This window comes from Trichosurus vulpecula, chromosome 3 (assembly GCF_011100635.1).
Source record: "Trichosurus vulpecula isolate mTriVul1 chromosome 3, mTriVul1.pri, whole genome shotgun sequence".
Classification (NCBI taxonomy): Eukaryota; Metazoa; Chordata; class Mammalia; order Diprotodontia; family Phalangeridae; genus Trichosurus; species Trichosurus vulpecula.
The window spans coordinates 35,810,033-35,836,835 of NC_050575.1; the positions used below are offsets into that span (position 1 = coordinate 35,810,033).

At 34.9% G+C, this 26,803-nt stretch overlaps 1 protein-coding gene across 2 annotated transcripts in view; it reads left to right on the forward strand.

The window, feature by feature from the left end:
* The window catches only part of MAP4K5 (mitogen-activated protein kinase kinase kinase kinase 5), a 157,697-nt gene that overhangs the window by 116,034 nt on the left and 14,860 nt on the right, over nt 1-26,803 (forward strand). Inside the window, exons 17-30 of one of the 2 annotated variants that reach the window (XM_036750443.1) lie at nt 1,641-1,683; nt 5,212-5,356; nt 5,714-5,811; nt 5,981-6,022; nt 7,281-7,365; nt 8,456-8,535; nt 10,894-10,954; nt 13,649-13,651; nt 13,735-13,849; nt 15,902-15,960; nt 19,555-19,658; nt 19,993-20,170; nt 24,042-24,110; nt 26,463-26,555. In XM_036750443.1, coding sequence (XP_036606338.1) covers nt 1,641-1,683; nt 5,212-5,356; nt 5,714-5,811; nt 5,981-6,022; nt 7,281-7,365; nt 8,456-8,535; nt 10,894-10,954; nt 13,649-13,651; nt 13,735-13,849; nt 15,902-15,960; nt 19,555-19,658; nt 19,993-20,170; nt 24,042-24,110; nt 26,463-26,555 — 1,175 coding nt within the window. The remainder of the gene's footprint in view (nt 1-1,640; nt 1,684-5,211; nt 5,357-5,713; nt 5,812-5,980; nt 6,023-7,280; nt 7,366-8,455; nt 8,536-10,893; nt 10,955-13,648; nt 13,652-13,734; nt 13,850-15,901; nt 15,961-19,554; nt 19,659-19,992; nt 20,171-24,041; nt 24,111-26,462; nt 26,556-26,803) is intronic. The other variant, XM_036750444.1, reaches the window with a different exon arrangement.

Sequence of the window (26,803 nt, forward strand, 5' to 3'; positions counted from 1 at the left end):
CTTTCAGTGTACCACCTAACTATAGAATGTATAAAATATTCTAGCAGTCCACCAGCTAAGACTTACACAGGAACTATATGAATACAATTACAAAGCATTATTTAGGATTGGAGAAAGGGGAGGGTACAAGAATTAAGTGCCTGTTATATGCCAGGTGCTTTACAGGCATTATTTCCGTTTTACAGTTGGTGAAACTAAGGTAAACAGAGGTTAAGTGACTTGCCCAGAGTCAAGTGTTTGAAGCCCAACTTAAATTTAAGTGTTCTTTACTCCAGGCCCAGAACCCTATCCACTGTGCCAGCTGGCTGGAAGCTTTATTTTAGAATTAAAAATATGTTTAAATGAGTAAAAAGATAATTTTTCATGGTTAGACTATGCCAGTATAATAAAAATGACAATATTACCTAAATTAACTTACCTATTCAGTGCCATATCAGTCAGACTAACTAAAGGAGTCAGCTAGACACAAAGGATCAAGATTAATAGGGGAAAAAAAATCAGTTAGTGGAAGAGATTAGATAGACAAGGTTCAGCAACAAATCAGTATAATAGCATAGTGTTTGATAAACCCAGAGATCCCAGGTGCTCACTGTTGGACAAAAAGTGCTGGGAAAGCTGGGCAGAAATCAAGTTCAGACCAGGGTTTCCACACCATAAACCACAGTAAGCTCCAAATGTGTACATGGCCTCAATCTATAAAGTCAACAAGTCATTAAGCCGAGGCACAAGGTAAAGTGCTGGGGATGAAGAGAAAGGCACAAAACAGATCTCACAGTCTGACGTGAAAAACAGCATGCAAACACCTAAGATAAACTAGCATTAATTGGCGCTGGGAAACGTTTTTGGTAGAATGTGAGATTGTAGCTGGGACTTGAAGAGAAAGCCCGGAGAATGGAGATAAAGAGAGAAAGAATTCCAGGGATGACGAACAGCCAGTGAAAATGCAGTCCGGAGTTGGATTGTCTTGCTCAAGGAACAGCAAGACCGGTGTCCCTAGATCATAGAGGATATATAGAGAGATTAAAGTGTAAGAAGACTGGAAAAGTGGGCAAGGGTCAGGTTAGGAAGGGCTTTGAAGTTTTTGCACCAAAAAAAATCAGTGCCATTAAAATTAGAAGGGGAATAGTTAACTGGTTTAAAAAAAGAGTAAAACAAAACCCTAGGCAAGGTTTCTAATCCTGATATTTAGTAGTTGTGTGACCACTGGTAGATCACTTAACCCCTAATCCTTCAGTTTCTTGTAATATAGGAATAATATTCTACACTTGAAATGGTTGTTAAGAAATTGCTTTGTAAACCATAAAGTATTATATAAATAATACTATATTCAAACTACTATGATAAGGAGACAGTTTTCTTTTCAGCCTTTGGAATGTCTCATTGCTTTGTAGTTATATTTTAAATATATTTAAATTTAAAATATATTTTACACTGTGATGACTTTGCAGTATTTTCTTAAAAGATTTTTTTTTCTTTGTGTATATGTAAGGTGTACTTTTTGTTTCTTCTTCCAAAGAGAATCAGATTTCTTTATAGTCAGAATTTGTTACTAGAGCTAATGATTTTCTGATTCGTAGAAGATAATGTTTTATGTTTCCTAAATTTATGTTTTCTAAAAGATCCTATTCTTCTTGTGTTAGGTCAACTTTAAAACATGCAGTACCACCACCACTACCTCCTAAGGTAAGCTGCAAAATTATTGTGAAATCTAAAAATATTTTGTAAGTAATTGAATTTTGTCAAAATACAAAAAACTGAACTTCAACTGCAAACTTTCTTTTAATTAAAGAAAAAATAGCAATACAAGCTCTCCAGTGTGTATCTTCTATGAATTTCATGGGAGTGAGAAAAATCTCAGTATAGTTGATGAGTCAACAGTGTCACTTTCCAAATATAATGTTATAATAAATATACTGTATAATATAGGTAAGATCTAGTGGTGCGGATGCCTGTGATCCCTGTTACTATGGGAGGCTGAGGTTGGTGGATTGCTTCATCTTGGGACTTCTAAGCTACAATAGGGCTAAAGCCTATTAGGTGACTGCACTAAATCCAGCGCCAGTATGTTAAGCGATCCCCAGGAGTAGGGGACCACCAGGTTGACTAAGGAGGGGTGAACCAGTCCTAGTCAAAAATGGAGCATGTCAGAGCTTTCGTGCTTTTCATCAGTGGGCTTAAGGCCATGAATGGCTATGGCATTTCTACCTTGGTGAGATAGGGAGACTTAGTCTTTTCAGTACCTTTTAAGGAAAATCTAGCCTTAATTTGTATTGAGAAAGGGGTTAGGATATAGCCCTCACCATAGTACGACCTTCAGGGCACCTCTTTGTTTTGAACTTAATGAGATTTATAGCATAAAATCTAGACCTATGTCTTTAAATTTCTATAAGATGTTCGCCTGGTTTTCTGCGTGGCACCCCGGATGCACAATTTCCAAATCCATTGCTTCTAATTCAAAACCTTTTATAACTTTGTCTCTTACCTTTCCCTTGCTTCTCTTATCTAACGTAGGTTCACAAGTTGAGAGCAGGAAGAGACCCATCTCCCTCATTTTAAAGATGAGGAAATTGAGACCGTCCTCTCACTTCTGATGACCTCGTTAGGGTCTGTTATCATCTCTATTAAGATGAATTGCAGTATATATCTAGTCTTAGTGTTATTAGTCTTCTGGGCTCAAGTCCCACATTACTAAATACCCACTTTGAACTGGATTTCTTGTAGGCATCTCAAATAGAACTCATTATGTACACCAATCTTCCCAAATCCTGCCATCTTCTGAAATTTCCTATTACTGGAAGGAGATTAAGGAAACTACCATTCTTCCTGACACACAGGTTCACATTCTGAATGTTCTCCTTCTCTCCTCACTTTTACTCACCTTGCATATCCAGTCAGTTTACCACATCTTGTCCTTTCTATTTCCACATCTCTCACCTGTGACCACCTCCCTGCCCTTACACAGAAACCACTCTGATTTAGGTCCTCATCACTATGTAACTTGGGACTGTTCCACTATCCTCGTAATTAGTCTCCCTTCCTAAAAGTCTCCCTGTCTCCAGTCCATCTTTTTATCCGACAGCCAAATCAGTTTTCCTAACATGCAATTCTAACCATCTCACTCCCTTAGTAAACATCTGTGTTTCTACTTTCCCTCCAGGATGAAATATAAAACTCTTCACAACTCGACTTCAAACTACCTTTCCAATCTTATTCCTCCTCCATAGACTGTAAAATCTAGCCAAGCTGGTCGTCTTCTGTTCTTCATACACGACACATCTTTGGATGTCTACCTCCCTGTAATGTGTTCCCTCCTCATGTTATCTTCCCTGGTCAGGGACCGTGTTCACTTTTTGTCTTTGTATCTCTAGTGCCTAGCACAGTGCCTGGCACATACATAGTAGGGGCTTAGCAAATGTTTGTTGATTAAGTGATTCCTTCGTGAGCTCTGTCATTAGAAAGAAAAGCTTTTATGACTTTTACCTCTAGAGTACTTCAATGACGAATAATTGATTGTTTTCATTTTATCATTTATTAAGCATCAGGCACTTTGTCAGGCACTGTGCTAGGTGCTAGAGATACAAGTGTAATTAATCTCTACTTGCAAAGATCTTACATTCTAGTGGAGGAGACATAAAATATATATAGCATAAATACGAAGTGGATAAATATACATGTATATTTATAGTGTGTGTGTGTGTGTATATATATATATATGTATGTATGTATAGTATTTATATAGTATGTAGTAGTGAAATGCCAAGGTAGTTTTAGAGTGAGGGTGCTAGCACTTGGGAGGATCAGGAAAGGCTTTATGCAGAAGATGGTGCTTGAGCAGTATCTTAAAGGAAGAAGGGGGACTCTTATCCCTGGTAAAAATGGTGTATGAGGGGCAGCTAGGTGGCGCGGTGAGTAGAGCACCGGCCCTGGAGTCAGGAGGACCTGAGTTCAAATTCGGCCTCAGACACTTGACACACTTACTAGCTGTGTGACCTTGGGCAAGTCACTTAGCCCCAATTTCTCTGCCTGCCCCCCTCCAAAAAAAAAAAAAGAATGGTGTATGATCTATAAATGTGGGATGGCCAGGACAACGGCATAGAGACAGAAAGTGAAATTTTATGAGTGAGGAACAGGAGACGAGTTTGACTGATTCACAAAACGTGAAAGAGGGAGTGTTGTCTAATGAGGTGGGAAAGATAGGTCAAGGCTATTTTGTTTAAGGCTTTAAAGGCTAAACAGAGGAGTTTGTGTTTTATCCTGAAGACAATAGGAAGCCACTGAAGTTGATTGATTAGAGGCGTCAAATTGTCAAACCTTTGTATAAATTCCAAAGGACTAGTGGTAAAGAATGCTCTCCCCCTCCAGGAAAAGAACCAATGGAATCTGAATGCAGGTCAAAGCATACTATTTTTCACTGTCCTTAATATGGAAATATGTTTTACGTGATTGCATATGTATACCATGTATCAAATTTCTTGATGTATCAAGGAGTAGAAGGAAAGGAGAGAATTTGGAACTCAAAATTTAAAAAAAGAGGAATGTTTAAAAATTGTTTTTACATGTAATTGGAAAAAATAAAATATTCAAAAGGAAAAAAAATATGTAAAGGAAATTACTTATGCTGCATTGCGTAGGATGGATGGAGTAGTAAGAGGCTTGAGGCAGGGAGACCAGTTGGGAGGCTATTGCAGTAATCTGAGCGAGAGGTTATGAAGACTTGAACTAAGGTGGTCATTCTCGGAGTGAAGAGAAGGGATAATATGTGAAAGATGCCACAAAGATCAAAATGATAAGATTTGTCAGTTTATTATCTCTGTGGAGGGAGGGAGAATGAGTAAGCAAGGATAATGCCAAGTGTATGTATCTGGAAGACTGGAAAGGCCTGACAGAAAGGTCTTGACAGAAATAAAGGATTTTAGAAGAGGGAAGAGTTTAGGCGGAAAGATAATGAGCTCCGTCTTATACATAGTAAGTTTAAAATATCTCTAGGACATCTAGTTTAAAATGTCCAAAAGACAATTGGTAATTAAAGACAGAAGCTTAGGAAAGAGCCTCAGGATGGATATGTTTAGATCTGGGAGTCTTCTGCCTAGAGATGATATTTAAACCTCCAAGAGCTGATGAAACCACCAAGTAGGCAAATGAAGAGGGCATAGAACAAAACCTGTTTAATCCAAGTATATTTAAGTAGCATTTTATTTTCTCTTGTTTTAGCCAAAGATAAATTATTATTCTGAGGACAGTTTCCCAGATGAAGAAAAGTCATCAACCATAAAATATTGTCCCAGTTCAGAGAACAGAGCTCCACAAGTTCAGAGACGACAAAGTTGTATTCCTGGGATTGAGACTTCTTCTCTTGGTATGAGTAACAGGGTTTGCTGACTGAGTTTTTCAGAGCTAAATATTGGGACATGGATAAATATTAGAAAAGTTTAAAAAAATGACTATTTTTTTTCCATTTGCAGTTAGTTTTTTGGGAACCATTTTCTGTTCAAAATGTTTTTATATATTAAGCCTGCTATTAAAGTGATAATGCGGCCTTGGCACTTGTTTGAAGAGGGCACTAGATTTGTGTGTCTTTATCTGGTAATAAAGAACATAATCAAATCAGACGTTACGTATTACACATAATATTGTAGAAAAAGAATAATATGCATATTAAGGACGTGTAATTGTTTATACAGTAATTTTTCTGTACACTAATGATTCTTTTTAGGAAACGGTGACGGTGTTTTGAAATTGATTAGTGAAAATGCAGGAGGATTAGGACAAGCACCACAATTACCACGAAAAAAGGACAAGCGAGACTTTCCTGTAGGTATTCCATGCTGTTGTTGATCTGGAGCAAGTAATATATTTGCAATGTAAATGGAATACTTATGTTATTAATTAGATATATCTGATTAACAATTAAGATATACATATATAAAGTTTTTCCATGTTTTATAAAATATTAGAATATTTAAACATTTTTTCCCCACAGAAACCAGCCATCAATGGTCTTCCACCAACCCCAAAAGTATTGGTAAGAAATATTTTAATATGAAATTGTCATGTATTTGATTGGTAACAGTATATATTTATTCAATGTCGAAGAAAATTATTGTATAAATGTAAAGTAGGATAATAGAATAGTTATTTATAATGCAATGTTATGTGGATTTAGTAGTTATGTGTCATAGTGAATGGAGTTCAGCACTTGGAATTAGGAAGACCTAAATTCAAGTCCTGCCTGAGACACTTACTGTGTGACTCTAGGCAAGTCACTTTAACCTCTGTTTACCTCAGTTTCCTCATTTGTAAAGCAGGAATAATAAATAGCACCTGCCTTGAATTGTGTGAGGATCAAATGAGATAATATTCATAAAGTGCTTTGCAAGCCTTAAAGTACTATATAAATGCTACTAATTAACCATTATTTGTCATAATCCATAAGTCAAACCATATCTTCCAAAACAATAAACCTAAGGAATTCCAGTGTCGAGTATTGTTTTCCAAAACTTTTATTTTTAAATATTATTTTGAAATTTGAAATACATTTTTCATAGAAATTGTGGAAGTTAAGTTTACAGATTACCTCTTTAATTGCAAAAGACTTTAACTAATACTAGTAGTATTCCACTTCATTTTGGCTTAAATAGGCTTTGTCATTTAGTCTGGCAACTTAACCACCATTGTGCCAATGGGAAAATAGACACCGGTGTGTGTTAAGGAAGAAATTCTTCTGTATTTGATCACAAGCACACCTACTATCTAGCCATTAGTAAGAATGAGGTGCAACTATCTAATGTTTTTAACCTTACTAATAGCAGTTTTGGCTACGGGTCTCACTTTCTAGTCTACAAAGAATTTGCCCTTTGAATGATGCAGTCCATCTATTTATGTGAACAGTACTTTTGCAAATTGTTTGTCAAGGAGTACCTTTAGTTTTTGCCTGATATAAATATGTTAGTCCTTTTCTCTGATGTCAACCTTAGAAGAGGGTTTCACAGTAAATATATTCACTGTATAAATATAACCTACAATTAAATAGCTTATATTTTCACATTGAATATAAATTAGGAATCTTTAGAAATTTGGGAAGGCAATAATATAGTGTATGTCACAGTCATAGTTAAGTGCCATCTTGATTCCCGAAAGGTAGAACATGGCAGGGGTGGCGGGGGGTGGAGATGAACATGCTCCTTTGATTGAAGATCCCAAATTATAGCAGAGTTATTTTCTAAAAAGATATGAAATGACAATATTGAAGTAAGTAATAATTTTAATTTATTTTTTAAAAGATGGGAGCATGCTTTTCAAAGGTTTTTGATGGTTGCCCTTTGAAGATAAATTGTGCAACATCCTGGATACATCCTGATACAAAAGGTAAAATTTCAGGATTTTTTTATTATAAATTCATAACAAAATACCAAATGCAATAGAATTAAGAATCCAGTGATTTAAGTTTTCACAGTTTCTTTGATCACCTTAAAAATATGGCCTAGTGTCAGAGAAAGAAAGAAGATCTCACATACATTAAAATATTCTTATTAGCACTTACTGGAAACAACTAGAGATAAGATGAATGCTCATTGGTTTTAGAATGTCTGTACAAATTGTGTACATGAATGTAATGTACTATTACTGTTCTATAAGAAGCAAAGAATTATTAAGAATTGAGAGAAGCATGGGAAGACTTATGTGAACCAGTGCAGAGTGAAATAGGCAGAACCAGGAAACCATCACACAATATTTACAGCACTGCCAATGAAAAATGAAACTGTTCAGTGCATATACACATGTTATATACATGCATTTTATAATGACCAAGCAGAACCCTAAGAAAAGAAATGGGCAAATCCATTTTTCTCCCTTCTTTATAGAGGTGGGGAACTATGGATGTGCCTAAACCCTTAGACTCAGTGGATGTGTTGATTAGTTTTACTGTACTTCTTTTTAAAAGTTCTTTGTTTCCGAGGTTCACTGAGTAGGAGAGAGGGAGGAATATGTTTAGAAATGAAAGTGATATAAAAATAAAAATATTACAAATATTAATTTTTAATGACATGCAAGGTTGATTAATGAAAGAGAGGAAACAAAAGTCTCAGTCGCAAGATTAGATCTTGTCTAAGAGGCAATAATTTCATATTTTAAGACATCTCTCAGCCTTAGTCTAATAATCTCTGTAACTTCTTAGTGGCAGAACAGATAAACGTTTCTTTATGTAAGTGCTTCCCTTGTTGGAGAGAGCAGTTTGTTGTAGCTGCCTTTAGAGAAATAGAACAGTTGTTACAGTAGGGTTGAGAAGAGTATGGAATTTTTAAATTGACCTTTTTTCAGATGATCTTTTGCTGTGTAATCTACAAGTAGCCTATAATAAGTAACTAAAATAGTGCTTCATTTTCTGTAAGGAGCAGTTTCAGAGCACTAATTAGATGGAATTCATTTACAAAAACTTCTCATCTCTTCCGTTTAGATCAGTACATTATTTTTGGAACTGAAGATGGTATTTATACCTTGAATTTAAATGAACTACATGAGGCAACAATGGAACAGGTAATTAAGAATTTTCAAATTAGAATTCAATTTTGTTAACTGGAAAAATCAGTTGATTGTATTTCATTGAACCCCTAGACTTAATATTTTTGATATAATTCTCAAAAACACCTTCTCATTTTATTATTCATCACAAAATAAAGGCTTTTTGTTTTTGAATTCAGACCTGTGATTTCATTGGTGTAAAAAGTTTTATCACTTAGGAAATTCTCTCTTAACAATTCAAATCAGCGTTTGTTAAAGAGTTGTCTAGGTTCCTGAAAAGCTAGTGACCTGCCTAGGATTTCACAGTGAGTATATGTCAGAGGCAGGTATTGAACCCAGATCTTCCTGTCACTAAGGCTGGCTCTCTTACCTAATATTAATGTATCATTATTATCAATTATTCGTAATAATGACAAACAATTATGTAATTCTCTAAAGTCCATAAACTAGTAGAATTTGTTGTAAGGGGCTTTTGGTATCATCTAGTCTAACTTATTTTAAAAAGAATCTTCTCTATGGTATTTCCAACAAGTGATCATCCAGCCTCCACTTGAAAGTTTCCAGTGATTGAAAATTCACTGCCTTCTGTTTCACTCGTGGGTAGAAAGTCCTTTTATTTTTTTCCCCTCATATCATACTTAATTCTACCTCTCTTAAACTTTCTTCCTCTGCTTCTAGTTCTGACCTCAGAGGCAAAAGCCAAGCAAGTCAGATCCCTTTTTACCTAATAGCGCTTCACATACATGAAAGAAAGCTTTCTCTTTTCACCTAAATATTTTCGGCTTCATGCTAGACATCCCTAGTTCTTTTAATAATCTTTATATGATATGATTGCCAGTTCCTTCACCCTCTTGGCAGTGTTTTCTCGGACACATTTCTTTCTGGTCTGGGCCTACGATTTCATCATCAGTTTGAAGTTGTTCATGCATTTGCTCCGATGTGTTGCCTGGAACTGAACATTCATTCTCTTCTAAATGTGGTCTAGGTATGAATTCAGTGAAGCAATCACCCGCCACATTTTGAACCCTTCTAGGTCACCACAAGGTGATCCATCCAACATGCTGGGAACCTTCCTTCCTTTCTCTTTACATGGCCAGGACGCCGGCGGGCAGGGGCCGTCCCTTAGTTATTCCTCTCTCGTTATGTAACCAACACATCTTCTTTTTTCATACATTTCTTTGTTGGTGTCCTTGACTCCAGTCATTCTTTATGTTTCTTTATTTGTTATATCTTAGTCTGTTCACACCTACCATGATCCTGGTCTGTCGCTCTTTGGTTGAGCCTTGGTTTTTATAAGATAGATTGAGAGCTGGGAAAGACCCTGAATGTCATTTATTCCCCGCCACTTTCATTTGTTTAAGTAATATTGATATATGTTTGCTGGAAGAGAACAAATTTCAAGGCAGCAGTTTGCTCTGTTTCGTAGAATTGTGTGATTTGTTTATTTACTTTTATGATCAACGCACAGTAAAGCACAAGAGTTGTATTCGCTTTATCTTTGTCAGTTATTCGACGGTAAAAATGTGGTCTCCTGTATATTATCTCTTGTGAAAGACTGTCTATTCCTTCTGATGGCATATTGAGGATGTCTTCTGTGTGAGGGTAGATTAGTTTTTAAAATTTTATGTATATGGGAGAGTGAGTATATGTGTCTGGGGTTATTTATGTTCACTTGGTTACCTTTGATTGGTATTGCTAAAGGTTTTTTTTTTTTTTCCTATGCCTTATTCAGATACCTTTGAGAATTTCTCAGCATCCTCAAATTGTGTTGCCTCCCAGCACAGGTCTTGTCTTTGTACTCTTAGTCTAACCCAGCTCTTTTCTCCATCTTTTTGTATTCTTTAGTGACATTTCTACTTCCTCTAGAAGCACATCTGGAACTATAATGTTAGCATTCAGGTGTGCTGGCTGTTTGCTGTGTTTTACAATAAAGAGTTTTTTATTTTAAAAAATCATTGCAGGGGGCAGCTAGATGGCGCAGTGAGTAGAGCACTGGCCTTGGAGCCAGGAGGACCTGAGTTCAAATCCGGGCTCAGACATTTTACAAATGTATTAGCTGTGTGACCTTGGGCAAGTCGCTTAACCCCAATTGCCCTGCCTTCCCCCCCTCAAAAAAAAAAAAAGAAACAAAAAAAAATCATTGCAGAACTTTTCCATTGTGGCCCTTCTATTTTCATTCTCAAATGCCCTTAAGATGATTTTTCTTAGTTTTCTTTGCCATGCTTTCTTTGAAAGTTTTTTTTTTTAAATAAAAATGTCAGGAAGGAAAGAAATTATTCTAGCCATATTTTAAGGTATACAAAATGGGAATGGGAGAATTAAAAATGCCTGTGTATATTCATATTATATTAAAATAATGATTTTTTTCTATAGTTATTTCCAAGGAAGTGTACCTGGCTGTATGTTATTAATAATACATTGATGTCATTATCAGGTATGTATACTATAGTCTAATATATATATATATCAAAAAGTAAGCATGGTATATATTCAACTAATTTTGTCTATACTACTTAAAACTAAATGCCATTTTGGATATATAACTTAGTAAAATAGCTTTGTAATATGCAAATTTGCTCTAACTAAAAATGAGAGGATTTTATATGCCATCCAAAAATCAGTGTTACCTTTTCTGTTACCATCCATAGTAAACAAGTCTAATAAGATGATTGCTTCATGGCCTTTAGGGTTTATATTGCCTTACTGTGCTTTTTCATCTATTTATACTACCAAGTATAAATACCAATATAATTCAGCCTCATTAATTTCTCCTTCACCAGTGGGAACATCAGTTTACATTGATGTGAAAAGTTTGAATTACAATGAATTTTTCAATAAATATAATGGTACATTTTTACTTACATATAGTAACTTAAATTGAGTTAATAAGTATTGCCTGGTAGGGATTTTTCAGGAACCTGTATTATAGAACAAATTATTGAATTAGCATTTGAATTTTGTCTAAATAATTTCTATAATACGGGAACATACTTGAATTTAGATGTTTCTCTGAGATTTAACTTTTCTCTGTACAAATATACTTTTATTCCTCATTCATTTATGAAACCTTTTCTTCACAGACAGGAAATAAATTTCAACTGAAGTTACTGTGTGAATTTTTCAACACTGAATTTTTTCCTTTTGAATTAATACATAAAATTAACACAGAGAATTGCCTCCCTCGGCCTGTAGTATTTGTTTCCTCGCCATCACCTATAGTAATGATGATGGGTCATCCCATTTCTAATGCGCTTCTAAGGTTTACAGCAAACCTGCAAATATCGTTATCTCTATTTGACAGTGGAGGAAACTGAGGCTTAAAAGAGGCAAAAAGTACTTTTTGAAGGTTCCTCAGCTAGTTGATGGGAGAATTTGGACTAATCTGTTACCCTTTATTCTATACCACGTTGTCTCAACAGCCCTATGATAAAATAAGATACAAAAACATTGCATTAATCTATTATGTTGCTAAAACAACCTCAGAAAAACTGGTAACATAAAAAAATTTACCTATACTTTAATACTGATTCTTTAGTATTAAAGAGTCAAATTAGCAAAATACTAGTTACCTGGCATAGAGTTTTTGCCAAATGTTTGCCAAATGAGATAGGTTGGGAATATCTAAGCATATATTTTAAACAGTGCAAAATACTTTGCAAATATTTTTAACCTGAGGGGAGATATTTAAAGAGAAAAGCGTTGTGTGAATAAGATATATCCTGTCCTATTCAACTTGAGGACTTTAAGGAAAGTAGAGAAAGCTTCATATTAAGCTTATTTATCAACATGGTTTATTGAATTACTATACAAACAAACCACAATGGACATGCTCATATAGTGTGTATTCAAGAAGACTTGTACATTCCTTCACTGCTAAGCACTGGGTGTCCTATCTTTGTCAGGAAGGTGAAATTGTTCATTCAGCTCCTCAATGTGTCATCCAGCCTGCTGGTTTGTGTGACCACTGGATGACTCACAGTCTCGCAGGCCTCACAGTTTTTAACTGTGTTAGACAAAGAGAGCTGAAACTTCTTACAAATGGAACAATCTTTAGTAGGTCAGACAAGGCCAAATTTGTAGAATTTCTTTGCAGTCAGGGCCTGCGCTCATGGATATTCATCAGTTATTCTAGCTTTCCCTTTCTCAGTGTCTCCTCCTCCTCTGAGTAAAGGGACCTAAGTAGCCTGCATCACATCTTCCCTCTCTAGTTCTAGTAATGGTAGTTTTTATTTATTAAGGACATTGCTACTTCATTTATTTTTCATCTTTGTATCCTGGTTACCTAGCACAATGTCTTGAACATAAGAGGTACTTAATAAATATGTATTTATTCGTTTCTTTAACAGCCATTTAATTGCCTTCCATGAACAAGAAACTGCAAGGCATCAAAAAAGACAAAAATATAATTAAGATATGATCTCTGCTGTTACGATAGAGCTTATAATCTAGTGGAGATTGAAGTGGGGAGACAGCAATACACAAATATACCCACCTGCACATTTATGCAAGAATATAGAAGGAAAGATAGTATCTTGTTGGGGGTCAGGGAAAGCTTCTTGGATGAGATGACGTTTGAGCTGGGTCCTAAGGGATGAGTAGGACAGGAGTAGGAAAGTGCTGATATATGCAAGGAACATGAAGTTGGCCAGTCTGCTTAGAGTATGTTTCATGTGGAGGAGAATAGATATGAGTCCAGGAAGGTTTGCAAAGTGCCTGTTTTTTTTTTTTCTGAGTCTTGAAAACTAGACTAAAGGTATGAATTTTGGAGTGACAAGGTCAAATCTATGTGTGGAGATTAATTAAAAATTAATCTATCAGTGATATGTGGTGTAATTTCGTTACAAGGTGCTTTTATTAGTCTATGTTACACTTTTTTTTGGCTATATCACCAATTGGTATAAATGATCATAGCTGTTGTGTATGTTTCTGTAAATAATTGATTTTCTTTAAAGTAAAATTTAAAAGCAGAATCTGCTTCAGTTATGTACTACCAAGAAATACTTAATTTCTTATTGTAAAACATAATTTTGGCTACTACTTGAAATTCTCTCAAAATAGTCTTAACTTTTTAAAAATTTCTATTTTTTGGTTTTGGCTTTTTGAACATTTCTGGACTCTTCATTTTTAGAAGGTAAATATTTACACTTTTACTTGAAAATTGCATTAATCTGCTATGAATGTCTATAACAAAAATAACATGTTTCTCTTTTGTAGGAAAAACTTTTCAACTCTATTCCCATAATCTAATAGCCTTGTTTGAACAAGCCAAAAAACCAGGATTAGCTGCCCATATTCAAACCCACAGGTTCCCAGACCGAATATTGCCAAGGTACAAAATATGGACTTTGTTATTTTGAGAAATAATCATTTTAAAATGAACTCATTTGTAAATCAGGAAGAAATGACAAGAGGAATTCCATTCAAAATTACTACAAAATGCATAATATATCTGAGAGTTAGCCTACCACCACACAATAAAGATGTATGTAAATATTATTACAACCATTCTTAAGCAGAGAAGTATTTACTCTGACTGGTAAATCTGGGCCAGTATACTTAAAATGATGGTGGTACCTAAATTGATTTATGCACCTAGTGCAGTGCCACTGAATTTCAGAGCATATTACTGAATTCATTTTAATTTGTAGAACTAAACAAAACAGTTAACAGAATTTATTTCAGTGTCTAAAAGGTCTAGAATCTTTAGGGATATAATGACTAAAAGGGAAAATATTACTGAAGGGAGCGTAGAAGAGGTATATCAGACCTTAATTCATACTGTGAAGCAGTAATCTTCAAAATTGTTTGCTACTGGTTAAAAAAACAATTTAGATCATTGGAACAGCCTAGATGGACAAAAAGCAGAAGGAATTGAATGGCATTCTAGTGTTTGATAAACACAAAAATATAAATTATTGAACTTATCTTTTGGATAAGAATTTCTGGGAAAATAGAAAAGAAATTTTGCAGAAATCAGACTAATGTCTGGTACCATATGCCAAAGTAAGCTCCAAATGAATATGTGACCTGTATGCAAAAGATAGGAAGATATTAGGAGAGAAAGAATGAAATCAGGTACTTTTCACAATTACGGGTAGACAAAGAATATTTTTGTTTTTGTTTCTTATGAAGAATTCTTAAGCCAAGGAATGGCAGCAATCATAAAAGATAAAATAGACAACTTTGACTATATAAAAGTAAAATGCTTCTGTGGGAATGAAACCAATATAGATAGAATTAGAAGAAGAATGGTGGAGTGAGAAAGAATTTGCTTCATGTATTTTACCAGAAAGAGTCTGATATTGACACAAATATGTAACGTGTAGGCTGGAGCCGTTTCCCAGTAGCTGAGTGGTCAAAGATAGGATGTTTTCAAAAGAATTGAAACCATAAATGACCATTTGAAAATGTACTCCAAAATCACTACTAGGTAAATTAAAAAATGAAAGCAAATAAGGTTTCACCTCACATCAGGAAAATTGGCAGAGATGGGCCAAACCATGATGGAATAATCAGTGTTAGAGGGGTTATAGAAAGACATACACATTCGTATTCTGTTGGATCTGTGAATCGGTTCAGCCATTTGAGTTATAAATTTGGAATATAGTACATAAGAAAAGTGACTTTGACCAAGCAGTTATACTACTGGGCGTATATCTCAAAGATAAAAACAGAGGCTAATATATGATGTATTCATACCCTCTGTGGTAGCAAATCACAAGGAATGACTGTTAGGGGCAGGTAGGTGGCTCACTGGATAGAGCCCCAGTCCTGAAGTCAGAAAGACTCATCTTCCTGAGTTCAAACCTGGCCTCAGACACTTAATTTCTGTGTGACCCTAGGCAGGTCATTTAACCCTGTTTGCCTCAGTTTGTCATCTGCAAAATGAGCTGGAGAAGGAGATGGCAAATCACTCCAGCGTCTTTACCAAGAAAACCCTAAATGGGGTCTTGAAGAGTCTGAAGCAACTGAACAATGACAACAAACTTTGGGAGAATGGTTGACATATGAATGGATTGGAATATTATTTCACAGAGATATAAAAGATTCCTAAGGCACAATATTGGATACATTGTCAGATTGAGTCACTATATCACGTATTTATGCTTAATTGTTTTCTTTATTACAAAGGAGGATTTAACCTGGTGTGAAAGTAGAAGGTAGTTCCAGAAATGACTGATGTAAAGATAAAGGATATAAATAAAGCATTTTAAAAACCAAATCAACAAAAAGTATATTCTCTAATAACAATTAAAAGAAAATAATCCAGTTTGTGTTGATAGTGAAAGTTCCTCATCTTAATTTTGAGAAGTATTGTATAATATAATATCTGTTGTCATAGAGTACAGTGAAGTATTTTAAGACCTTTTCATAATTTCAGGAAGTTTGCCTTAACAACAAAGATTCCCGATACAAAAGGCTGTCACAAATGTTGCATAGGTAAGTAAGAATACTATTTTTCAACTGGAGGATAAGGGCTTTTAAAGACTATTTTATGAGTGTCCAGGAATAAAGTTACAGAGTTTTTAGGTTTTTGTGTTTTCTTTTTTGGTGATATCTCTGGGAGATCATAGTATAAAAAAGTTTGAGGACCTTGTCCTATTGCTGTTAGATGCGTATTAAAGGCATTTTACTGTGTTATCTAAGGACTTTCTCTCTTTATTGTAGTTTGGGTTAGTTATATCTTTTTTCATTCCACCTGAATCAATTATCCCTGAAGGATAATCAGAATATTCCTTTTCCCCCATTACCATTTCCATACTCTCTTGCACTACCAGCATCATTCAGCATCCTCTCCTTTGAGATCCCCTAAATTTAAATCTTATCACTCAGCCCAGATCCTGGTTACTGTTATTTACTGGTCTCCAGGACATTCTTGTTCCCTTCTCAGTGAGTTTAGTTGCCTGGCTCACAGACTCCCTCCCCCCCGACTCCTTTACCCATTCTAGGAAGCTTCAGCAAATAGGTTGTTGACTAAAAAAGCCTAACTCCCTTGTTTCTTGATTCACTAAACTCATGACCTGTTCCTCCATTTTGATCTTCCTGTCATTCACAAGTGGTGAAGTTCTGTAGCTGAACATAATCTGTAACTCCATCTCTTCCTATACCTTATTCTTCCAAAACCTATTTTAAATTTTCTTTGGACTTTTAGTCCCTCTATCCCTTACTGCTTTCCTAGACTGTCATCCCTACTTTGGCTATACTGTCTTTCCTTCCAAATCTCAACCCTTTAATAAACTAGTTTAATTCTACACTCTCCACACTTGCTTATATTTGTAAAGCACCTAGCATAGTACCCAGCACATAGCAGGTGCTTAATAAATACTGATTTCCTCCCTCCCTTGTCCCTTGTCATTCATATATTGAGAAATCTCAACCCTGGATTATTTCCACTATCTATTAGAGCTCCTTCTGCTCATATCCTGCTAACTCATAGGCACTTGAACTAGAACCATGCTAACTTGATCCACTACAAATTTATATTAGTACATCTGAACTGGGCCCTGATAGCAGCAAAGCAATTTCTTTTATTCCCTATTTGATTCTCTGCTTCACACCACAAAATAGTTTTGTTCTGAACTTTCCCTTCTCTCCTCAAGCTTCCTATAGTAACCTTTTCAGCTGGGGACTTCATATTTTGCCCCATACTTTGCCAAGAATATCAAGCCTGTTCACCCATGAGCTCCCTCTTCTCTCCTTCTCATTACATATTCCCATCATATCATCTCCTACTAGGTTCTCCTTTACTCTAGTTTGTGATGAAGTGGCTCTTCTTGCCAAGGCCAGTCACTCTATATGAACCCTTGAAACTCTGTCCCATCTTCTCCAGAATATTCTCTACCGTTATTCTCCTCCACAACTCTTCAGTCTTGCATCTTTCCCTATTTGCTGTTTCCTTCTCTGCTGTATCACCCATTCTTTAAAAAAATCATTAGAGCCTAACATTCCTGATACCTATAATCATCCTATATTTCTCATCCCTTTCTCAACCAAACTGCTTAAAAAAAGTTATATTTAATTATTACCCCCCCCAATTTCTTAACCTTGTACCTTCTAAGCCCACTACAACATGACTTTCATTCTTAATTCTCAACTAAATTTTTTTTCAATATTACCCATAATCTTTTAAAAAAATTTTTTTATTCTGAATTTAAATACCAAAAAACGAGTATTTCCATACACACACAGCAGAGCACAAAAGGGGATTCTCAGTGAAACGGCATCACCATTGAATAGCACGTGCTTTTTTAAGAGTATATAATAAATTCTACCCACTACTCTGAGAACTGTACTGCTTGTCTCTGCTTTCTTCTGAACTTCTCCCTTTCTCTTCTGTACATTTAAAAAATGTTCTAATGACTCCTCTTATTTTTGGCATCACTGTTGTTAATCTTGTCCCATTGAAAACCTAGTGAAAGAAAGGGGAGAAATAATTCTTGTAGTAATCAAGTCAAATGAATCCACACAGCGACCATGTTAAAATATGTCTTTCTAAACATTGTGTCTGTTAGTTGTCTGTCAGGTGGTGGGTATCATGCTTTTTCATGGGTCCTCTGGAGTCACCATTATTGCATTAATCTGAGTTCTTAAGTCCTTTAAAATTCTTTCACTTCACAATGTTGCTCTCCTTGTGCAAATTGTTCTCTGGATTTTGCTCCTTTCATTTTGTACTAGTTCATACTACCCAGAATTTTCTGTTTTCTCTCTTGTTATTTCCTGTGGTACAGTAATGTTCTATTGCTTTCATATGCCACAGTTTGATTATCCTTTACCCAGTTGGCTAAAAGGTGATTTAAGGTACCTCCTTAGGTCCTAGTTCTTTGCTTTTATTTCCTTTTTTCTCTTTTACTACTTCCTTCAGTATCAGGAAATTTGTTTTACTTGCAGCTGTTTCTTCCCCAAAATCGTCCTGATTTTTAACATCTCCCTTCCCCATCCACACTTATTTCCCTGTTGAGCTTTTCTTCACCAAACTCTTTGTGTATGTGTTCAGACCTCCTTTGTCCCTTTTAAGTAAGAGTGAGATACGGCTGATGCCCACTCACCCCATCAATCTTCTCACATATCCCAGGTATGAGAATAATAAGTTCCCTCCCCTCCTCCCTCCATTCTGTACTAGTATTTTTCTCCTCTTATTTTCCATCTCTTTCCCCTTTTCAAACCTTCATAATAGAACATTCCACTCCCAGATCTTTTGTTTTTCCTATTAATTACCTCCCTTTGAAGACATTTACCTTTCCAGGTTTCTTTTGACTTCTTTTGACATTTCAAATTTTTTACTCAACTTTGATCTTTTTATCTTTATCTTTATCAACTTTGATCTTTTTATTTATTGTCTGGTCTGGTCCGTCCCCTCTCTACCGGCCGCCTGAAGTCAGAGCTCTGAGGGATTCCTTTACAGCGCTGCAGTCATTGTGCAGATGGTTATTCAAGTTCTCACTTGACTCTGTATCCGTTCAAACAAATCTTCCTCGTTTTCTTTGAGTCCATCATGTTCAACATTTGTTACAGTTAATATTCCATTATATTCATAGATCCTAATTTTTTGAGGCATTCCCCAATTAATGGATACTCCCTTTGTTCCACTTCTTTGCTGCCACAAAAAGTGCCAGTATAAACATTTTTGCCTATGGCTCCTTTCCCTCTTTTTTTGATCTCTTTTGGGGTACACGTCTAGGGCTATCATGGGTCAAAGCTGTACAGTTTAGTGTCTTTTGGGGTACAGTTCTTGCTTCTTTCCAGAATGGTTGGTAAGGTCATGATTAACTAAGATTTTTTTGAAGGACCTGGCATTTGATGTAACTTTAATGGATGAAATGGTTGTAGAGGGGAAGAGGGAATTGCAGGCATAGGGTACCTCATGCGCAAAGACGTAGAAGTGAGAGTGCAGTGTGTTTGAAGGAAAAACAGTAATTTGTTTTGCCTGGAATGTATGGAGGGGAATAATATGAGAAAAACTTGGATATTAGTCCTTTAGATGTGTCATTTCTTACTGTAATTATGCGATGTTCATAGTCTTATATTTCCTTCAAGTGAGAAACCCCTATACAGGACACAAGTACCTCTGTGGAGCTTTGCAGTCTGGAATTGTTTTGCTTCAGTGGTATGAGCCAATGCAGAAATTCATGTTAATAAAGGTATGCTCTCTATATTTATAATTTCTTTTTCTGATAAATTATAAAGAGCTACTACTGGTGTCAAAATTCATGTCATTTGTTAAAATTTCCTTACTAATTTTATTGTTTATTAAGCTAATCTACTTCCAAGAAGCTTCACATTTTTGAAAATTGAGTCAAATCTGTGCAACACATTTTTAGAAACTATTATGTGCTTCATGTTTTAAGTTCTGTTAAAAGTAATGCTTTCTGGAATTACACCTACAAGAAAGTGAATACATATTTGGCATATTCAGTAGCTGTCTGAATGATAGGAAAAAACTTAACTAAAGTTCTCTTATTTATTTTCCTGTAGCACTTTGATTTTCCTTTGCCAAGCCCTTTGAATGTATTTGAAATGCTAGTGATACCAGAGCAAGAATACCCCATGGTGTGTGTAGCTCTTAGCAAGGGGACTGAATCAGGCCAGGTTGTTCAGTTTGAGACAATCAACTTGAACTCTGCATCTTCATGGTTTACAGAAATTGGTGCAGGTGAGTAGAGTTCTTTTCTCCTTTTAGAATATAGGGGGTTGTTTGTATGTGTAACAAAAACAAACAAATAAAAATAACCAGTTTTCAGCTTTTAATTAAGTTTTTATAATACATACTCTCTTTTCCCTACCCCCCCCATGATAAGAGAAAATCATTTAAATATAATTTGATGCTTTACTGAAGAATTAGTTTATTTTATCATAGTACAAGATGATTTACTAAGGAAATATTGCCAACTTGTTCAAACTTATAAAATATTACTTAAGCTCTTTTAAGAATTTACACAAATTTTTCAGGGTATTTTTCCATTCAGTCAACTCTTATGAAACTTTTTTGTGCTATTCTTTCTGAGTAAATAGACATTTCTCTTTACATTTTTAACTTCTTAATCTAATGACTATCTTCTGACATAAAAAAGGATGCCCTCAGACTTTGGCATCTTTGCCTTTAAACCATTTCAAGATGACTACTAACATAGTCGATTAAGCTAAGATCCTCCAGGCTGCTCCTGAAAGGTTCTTGGCCAAGTCTGACAGATGATTGGATCTTTGTTTTCTTTGTTTACACTAACTACCTTCACATTGTAGTCATCAGAAATTACATTTTAGTTGAGAATTATGTATAATGAAGTTATAAATTACTTGAAAAGTTTGTTCTTTGTCATGAATATGAAGTAACAGAACAGATACAAAATAGAAACTAGACCTGTGATGAAGAAAATTCCCCATGCAGGGCAGCACTTTCTCTGAAGCTTCATTATTGGATCTAAACTAGCCCACCTTTAATCTCCTAATTTCATCTTTTTTTAAAAAACTAATTTATTATTAGGATTGTAAATAGACCTGTGACTTCATTGGTAAAAAGGAAACTCCCTCTTCTACCCTCTGGTTGGGCACCTTTTCTGCAACTTGAGGAATCCCACAGTTCCCAGATAATGGTGGGGGACTTGCAGTGTCAGCGTTTCAGTGACAAGACTTCAGTGCACTTCTTGGCTTTAAAACCAGCTGTGTCCACTCAGCAGCTGTTTACTTTTTTTTCATGATTTTCTTGCATCACTCTCATTTCTTTTCCCAGTTTTTCTTCTACCTCTCTTATTCAATTTTTAAAATCCTTTTTCAGCTTTTTCAGGACCCTGAAATGAATTCAAATTTTTTCTCTGAGGCTTTGGGTATTGCAGTTTTGATTTCGTTATCTTCTTTTGGGTTTGTATTTCGATATTCTGTTACCATAGTAACTTTCTATGGTTGGGATTTTTTGTTTTTTGCTTATTTTTTCTAGCTTGCTTCTTGACATTTAGCTTTATATTAAGTTGGGCTCAGTTCCTGGGGTAGAGGGGCACTGTCCCAAACTTCAGATTTTTTATGCACCTGCTTTTAGAGCTAGTTCTAGAGGTGTGTAAGCTTTCAGTTCTTCCAAGGTGGTATGGTCTAAGTCCAATTCCAGACTCCTGGTCTAAGGACAGGTGTGTTTCCTACTCTACTGCCTGTGCTGTGGTCCGTAAGTGACCACAAGCACTCTTTCACCCTGAAACTGTGACGAGGGTCCCTGCTCCCCTGCAGCTCCTGCAAGCTCTGGTGTGTTAGTGCTCCTCTTCACCCTGGGACTGCCACCCAGATCAAAGTATGGGTAATGTAACAGAGTCCTGCACCCAGTGCCAGCAAAGGAACTCCTGTAATTTTCTGACCAGTTGTCCAACCCCCTTACTGTCTGTGATCTAAAAGCTTTAGAAGTAGCTGATTCTGTCATCCCCACGGCTCTGTATTTGTTTATCTTAAATGCATTTAGTATTCTGTTACATTATTGTAACGCTATTTAGCTATTCTGTTGCTTCCAGTTTTTTGTTTTTTGTTTTATGGCAATTAACACATAATGCCACTGCTAAAACCTTTGAACAATTCCCACAGCATGTTCTCAGCAATGAAGTTATTTTATCAAAAGGTGTGATTATTATTATGGTGACTTTATGATATTGCCAGATTGCTTTCCAAAATATTTCTACTAGTACTTAATTCCACCTGAACTAAATGAGTGTACATATTTTTCTGTTTCCTCACCATGATTTTTTCATTAACTCTGAATTATTTTTGCCATTCTATTATCTGTGAAGTGGTACTTCCAAGCTGTTTCAATTTATATCCCTGATTAATAGTCAGTTTAGGCATTTTTCTCAAGTAATCACTAATAATTTGTGTCTTGTAAATTGTTACTTTGCCTGTTTGTCTGCCAGGAGCAAGGAATTACTATATACATTTTTAATCATTCCTCATTTATTTTAGATTTATCTATCATATTTACTACAAATATGACAGTTTTCTTTCTCTTGATTACATTGGGCTTTTTGCTTAATTTATTTTAAATAGGTTTTTACTGATACCTTTTTAAGTTGCCTAGATTTCTTCCTGTCTCCCTTCTTTTCTCCCTTACAAAGAACCATTCTGTATAACAAAGAAAAAGAGGAAGAGAAAAACAGTTGGCAAAACCAATCAATACATGTATTTTTCAAACTTGACCTTATTAAATCCAATGTTCTATATCCCCTGACCTTCCTCCTCCCCACCTCTGCAAAGGAGAATGCGTATTTTCTCATATGTCTTCTTTGGGGCCAAATTTGGTCGTTATAATTTCATAACATTCAGTTTTTGTTGTTTGGTGGGTCTTCTTTCTGTTTACTTTGTTGTAGTCATTGTGTTTATTGTTTTCCTGGCTCTGCTTACTTCACCTTGCATGAGTTCATGTAAGTCTTTCCGTGTTTTCTGTATTCCTTTGGTTTGTTTTTTGTTATAGCACAATAATATTCCATTATATTCATTTACCACAATTGTTTTGCCATTCCCAAATCAGTGGGCATTTACTTTGTTTCCAGTTCTTAGCTACTACAAACACTTAGAGCAGAACTTTTTGAGAATTCGTGTGTGTGTGTGTGTGTGTGTGTGTGTGTGTGTGTGTGTGTTGCCTTTTTGTCAAAGACTTCCCTGGGATGTGTGCAACACAGTTTCTAGGCCACATTTATGGAAATTTTAGCCATTTACTAGCATAATTACAAATTGCTTTCCAGAATGATTGTACTAATTTATAGCTCTAGCACTAACGATGCATTAGTGTGCTTATCTTTCCACAACCCCTCTAACATTAACTATTCCCATGTTTTATCATCTTTACCAATTTGTGCAGTTTATTTTAATATAATCAAATACATCTCTCTTCTCTCTGTTTTCCTTGTATTTTTAATAGCTGACTAATCTCTTCCCACAATTGACATAAATACATTATTCCGTTTCCATTTTTTTGCAATTCTTTTCTGTGCTTAGTTGTCATCTAACTGGACTTACTGAGGTAATAGTGTGATATCCAGCCAAATACTTGATCAGTTTTCCCAAGTACATTCTTTAAATAATAAATCTTTTCCACAGTTTTTAGTTTTTATAACTAGAGTAAGCATTTTGGGGCATATTTTTGCATATTTGACTGGTAGTTATTTCTTCCAATGGTCTATTTCCTTTTTTACCTAAAACCAAATGGTTTTGATAACTGCTTTGTAATGTGTTTTATAGTCTGGGAATGCAAATCTACTTTGATCATCTTTAATCACCTTTTTTTTTTTTTCACCATATACCTTGACAGACCTAACTTAATCCTCATGGATGTGTTTTAGCTTTTATACCTGCTTTTCTTACTCAGATACAATCTTATGCTAGAAAGATGAAGATGATGATGTTAATTACTGTTAGATTTGTGTCCATAGCTTGAAACCCAAAGAACCAAAGTCAGCAGAATTTTCAAGTGGTATTTATTTTCCAAGTTCTAGTTTCTGTGTTTTGAATTTTTTTTAAAGATTCCACAATAATTATAACCTTTTTTTTCTTTCATCAAGGCAACCAGCAGTTAGATTCCATTCATGTGACACAGTTGGAAAGAGATACAGTTCTAGTGTGTTTAGACAGTAAGTGCTATTCTTGTCTGTTTTGTAAAAATTTCTATAATCGCAAAACTTGACTGTATTGTTTCAAAAAGTTTTGTGGTTACTCCTTTTTAATTCATGTTGACAGTTGTCATCTTTTTTTTTCAGTAAAATTAATGATTGTATGGTAGTTGATTCAGAATTACCTTTATTCCCCATAAGATGTCCATTCAGTTGTCCAAAAAATATTCTTTCATGCCTAAATGTTTAGTTTGTTTGGTTCAACTTAAAAAAATTTATTAGGAATAGTAGAATTTATTAAACTAGCGCAGATTCCTATAAGATATTCCTTATTTGACCAGTTTCACCAGCTATAGTAAACCCAGTCCAAATTAATTGAAAAATTTAGTCATCTCTACAGTAGTAAAAATATTTTAGAGTCTATGTTGTAATATTTTTTGTCAAATTTCACTATTACTTACCTGAACTAGTCCATAGAATATTATCTCATGGAATCATAGAATTTGAAGCTAGAAGCAACATTTAAAATCAACTCATTGTCCTACAAATGAGAGCACTTTGGTACCCAGGTGCTGTTACTTCCCCAGTGTCCTTTCTTGGATTATCTTCTAGTCACAAGGAATAAGAAAAATTGAGTATTACATAGTTGCTCTAAATGGCTGCAATAAACTCTCATCTTTTGATAAATGAATAAAAATTTATTAAAGCAGCTACTACATACCAGGCACCGTGCTAAACACTGGAAATATAAAGATAAAAGAGAAAATGTTTCTGCCCTTAAACAACTTGCATCCTAATAGCATACAAACAACCAGAGCGGTCACATTACCATTTTCCCCACACTATTATATAGTGATCATTGATATTCATAAAATCATGAAATACCCTATGAATTATCAAGGAAATTAAAATATGCTTAGAATAATTTTAGTGCTTTATATATTTCACTGTATTCTATATGGTAAAATGTGTTTTAAAATAATTGTAAAGCAAAAAGATATAAAGTATAGCTAACATTAACTCCTAGAGCTTGTCACACAGTAGGAGAATGAGAAACAAACATAGATCATTATAATGCATAGTAATCTCTGATAAACGCATTAGCAAGTTGCAAAACAATGCCATCTGATAATAGAGGTCCTTATAGACGTGGGTGATTTAGGGAAGGCTTCATGTAGGAGTTAGTATTTGAAAGGTGTCCTAGGACCTTAGTTCAAAATCCCAAACGTGTGCATCTGTAATCCAAACCACAAACTGTGTGACCTTGGGCAAGGCATTTAACTTCTGTTTGTCTCAATTTCCTCAACTTTAAAATAGAACTAATAATAGTAACTACAGGTCAGGATTGCTGTAAGGATCAAAAGAGATAGACTTTCAAAAAGCACTTCGTGTAGTGCCTGTCACATACTAGGTGCTATATAAATGTTAGCTATTCGTGTTTTTGTTACTAATTGGGGGAAATCTCTGTATTGTATTTATAAATATAATAATACCTGGTAATCTCTTATTAATTAGAATTTTACTAATTAGAATCGATAAAATACAATCATAAATTTCTTAATTACTGAATTTTTTTTTGTTTCTTAAGAGAAAAAAGGGGATTTGGGAGATCCCAGGCCCAGGAAACAAGCTTGAGTCAATCAGGGAGTAATACTACCACCAGGATTCCATAAGGCAGGAGATGGATATTTAGCCAAAAAGTATGGTTTTGGATAAATGAGAATTTGGTTTTTAAAAAAGACGAGATGCCATTGTCAAAATGGAAAATATGCTGGCAAAACTTAGGGAAAGTTGAGGTGATAATGTGTATTTCTCATCTTAGCTCTTACTAAATTTCATAGCCAATTTTATTTCCTCCAAGGAAATTAAAATGTAAGAAAATATTTTTATACTTTGTACAAATGAACTATTAGTATGATAGTCCACTTTTGTATCAGTTATGAGTTAGCTAATAATTTGATATCATGGGGGGAAATGGCCCATTTTTCTTTCTGAAAGTAGTACATAGTTCAGTTGGCATTAATGTTCAAGTGATGTATTTATGAATATTCATAACTACAGAATCTAAAATTTTTCCTATATGCTTTATAAGTAAGGAACTCATAATAATCTACTTTTAGTCCAAAGGAGGCATCTTAATAAAAAGTGTTCTTTGTAGAAATATATGTTAAATCATTCTAAAATAAACAACAACCTGACTTTTTACTGACTATACATTGATTAGGAGAAAAGAAGGTACTTTTGACTCAGTTATAATTATTTTTACTTTATCAGGACTTTTCTGTGTACCTGCTTATTGCATGTATATCAGTTTACATTTATTTCTATAATATTTATTCCATGCTTGACTTTTGTGGATTTTTTTTCTTTGAGGGTTTGTGAAAATTGTAAATCTTCAAGGAAAACTGAAGTCAAGCAAGAAACTGGCCTCCGAGCTAAGTTTTGATTTTTGCATTGAATCTGTAGGTAAGTCAGTGAGTTTTTCTTTAATATTTTATTGTAGGAAGACATGTTTTGTTCAAACTATATTTAGGTTACTAGGTCACAGCTAATTTTTAAAAGTTTCTATATATTCTAAAATTTGAAATTACATTCATTTGTTTCTCTTCATTGTCCGCTTTACTGCATCGAGTGAGTTATATTGAGCCCTATACTTTTGATACTTTAGAGGTATTTGTGTGGTGTGACAGAATATTAAATATATTAAGGCTTTC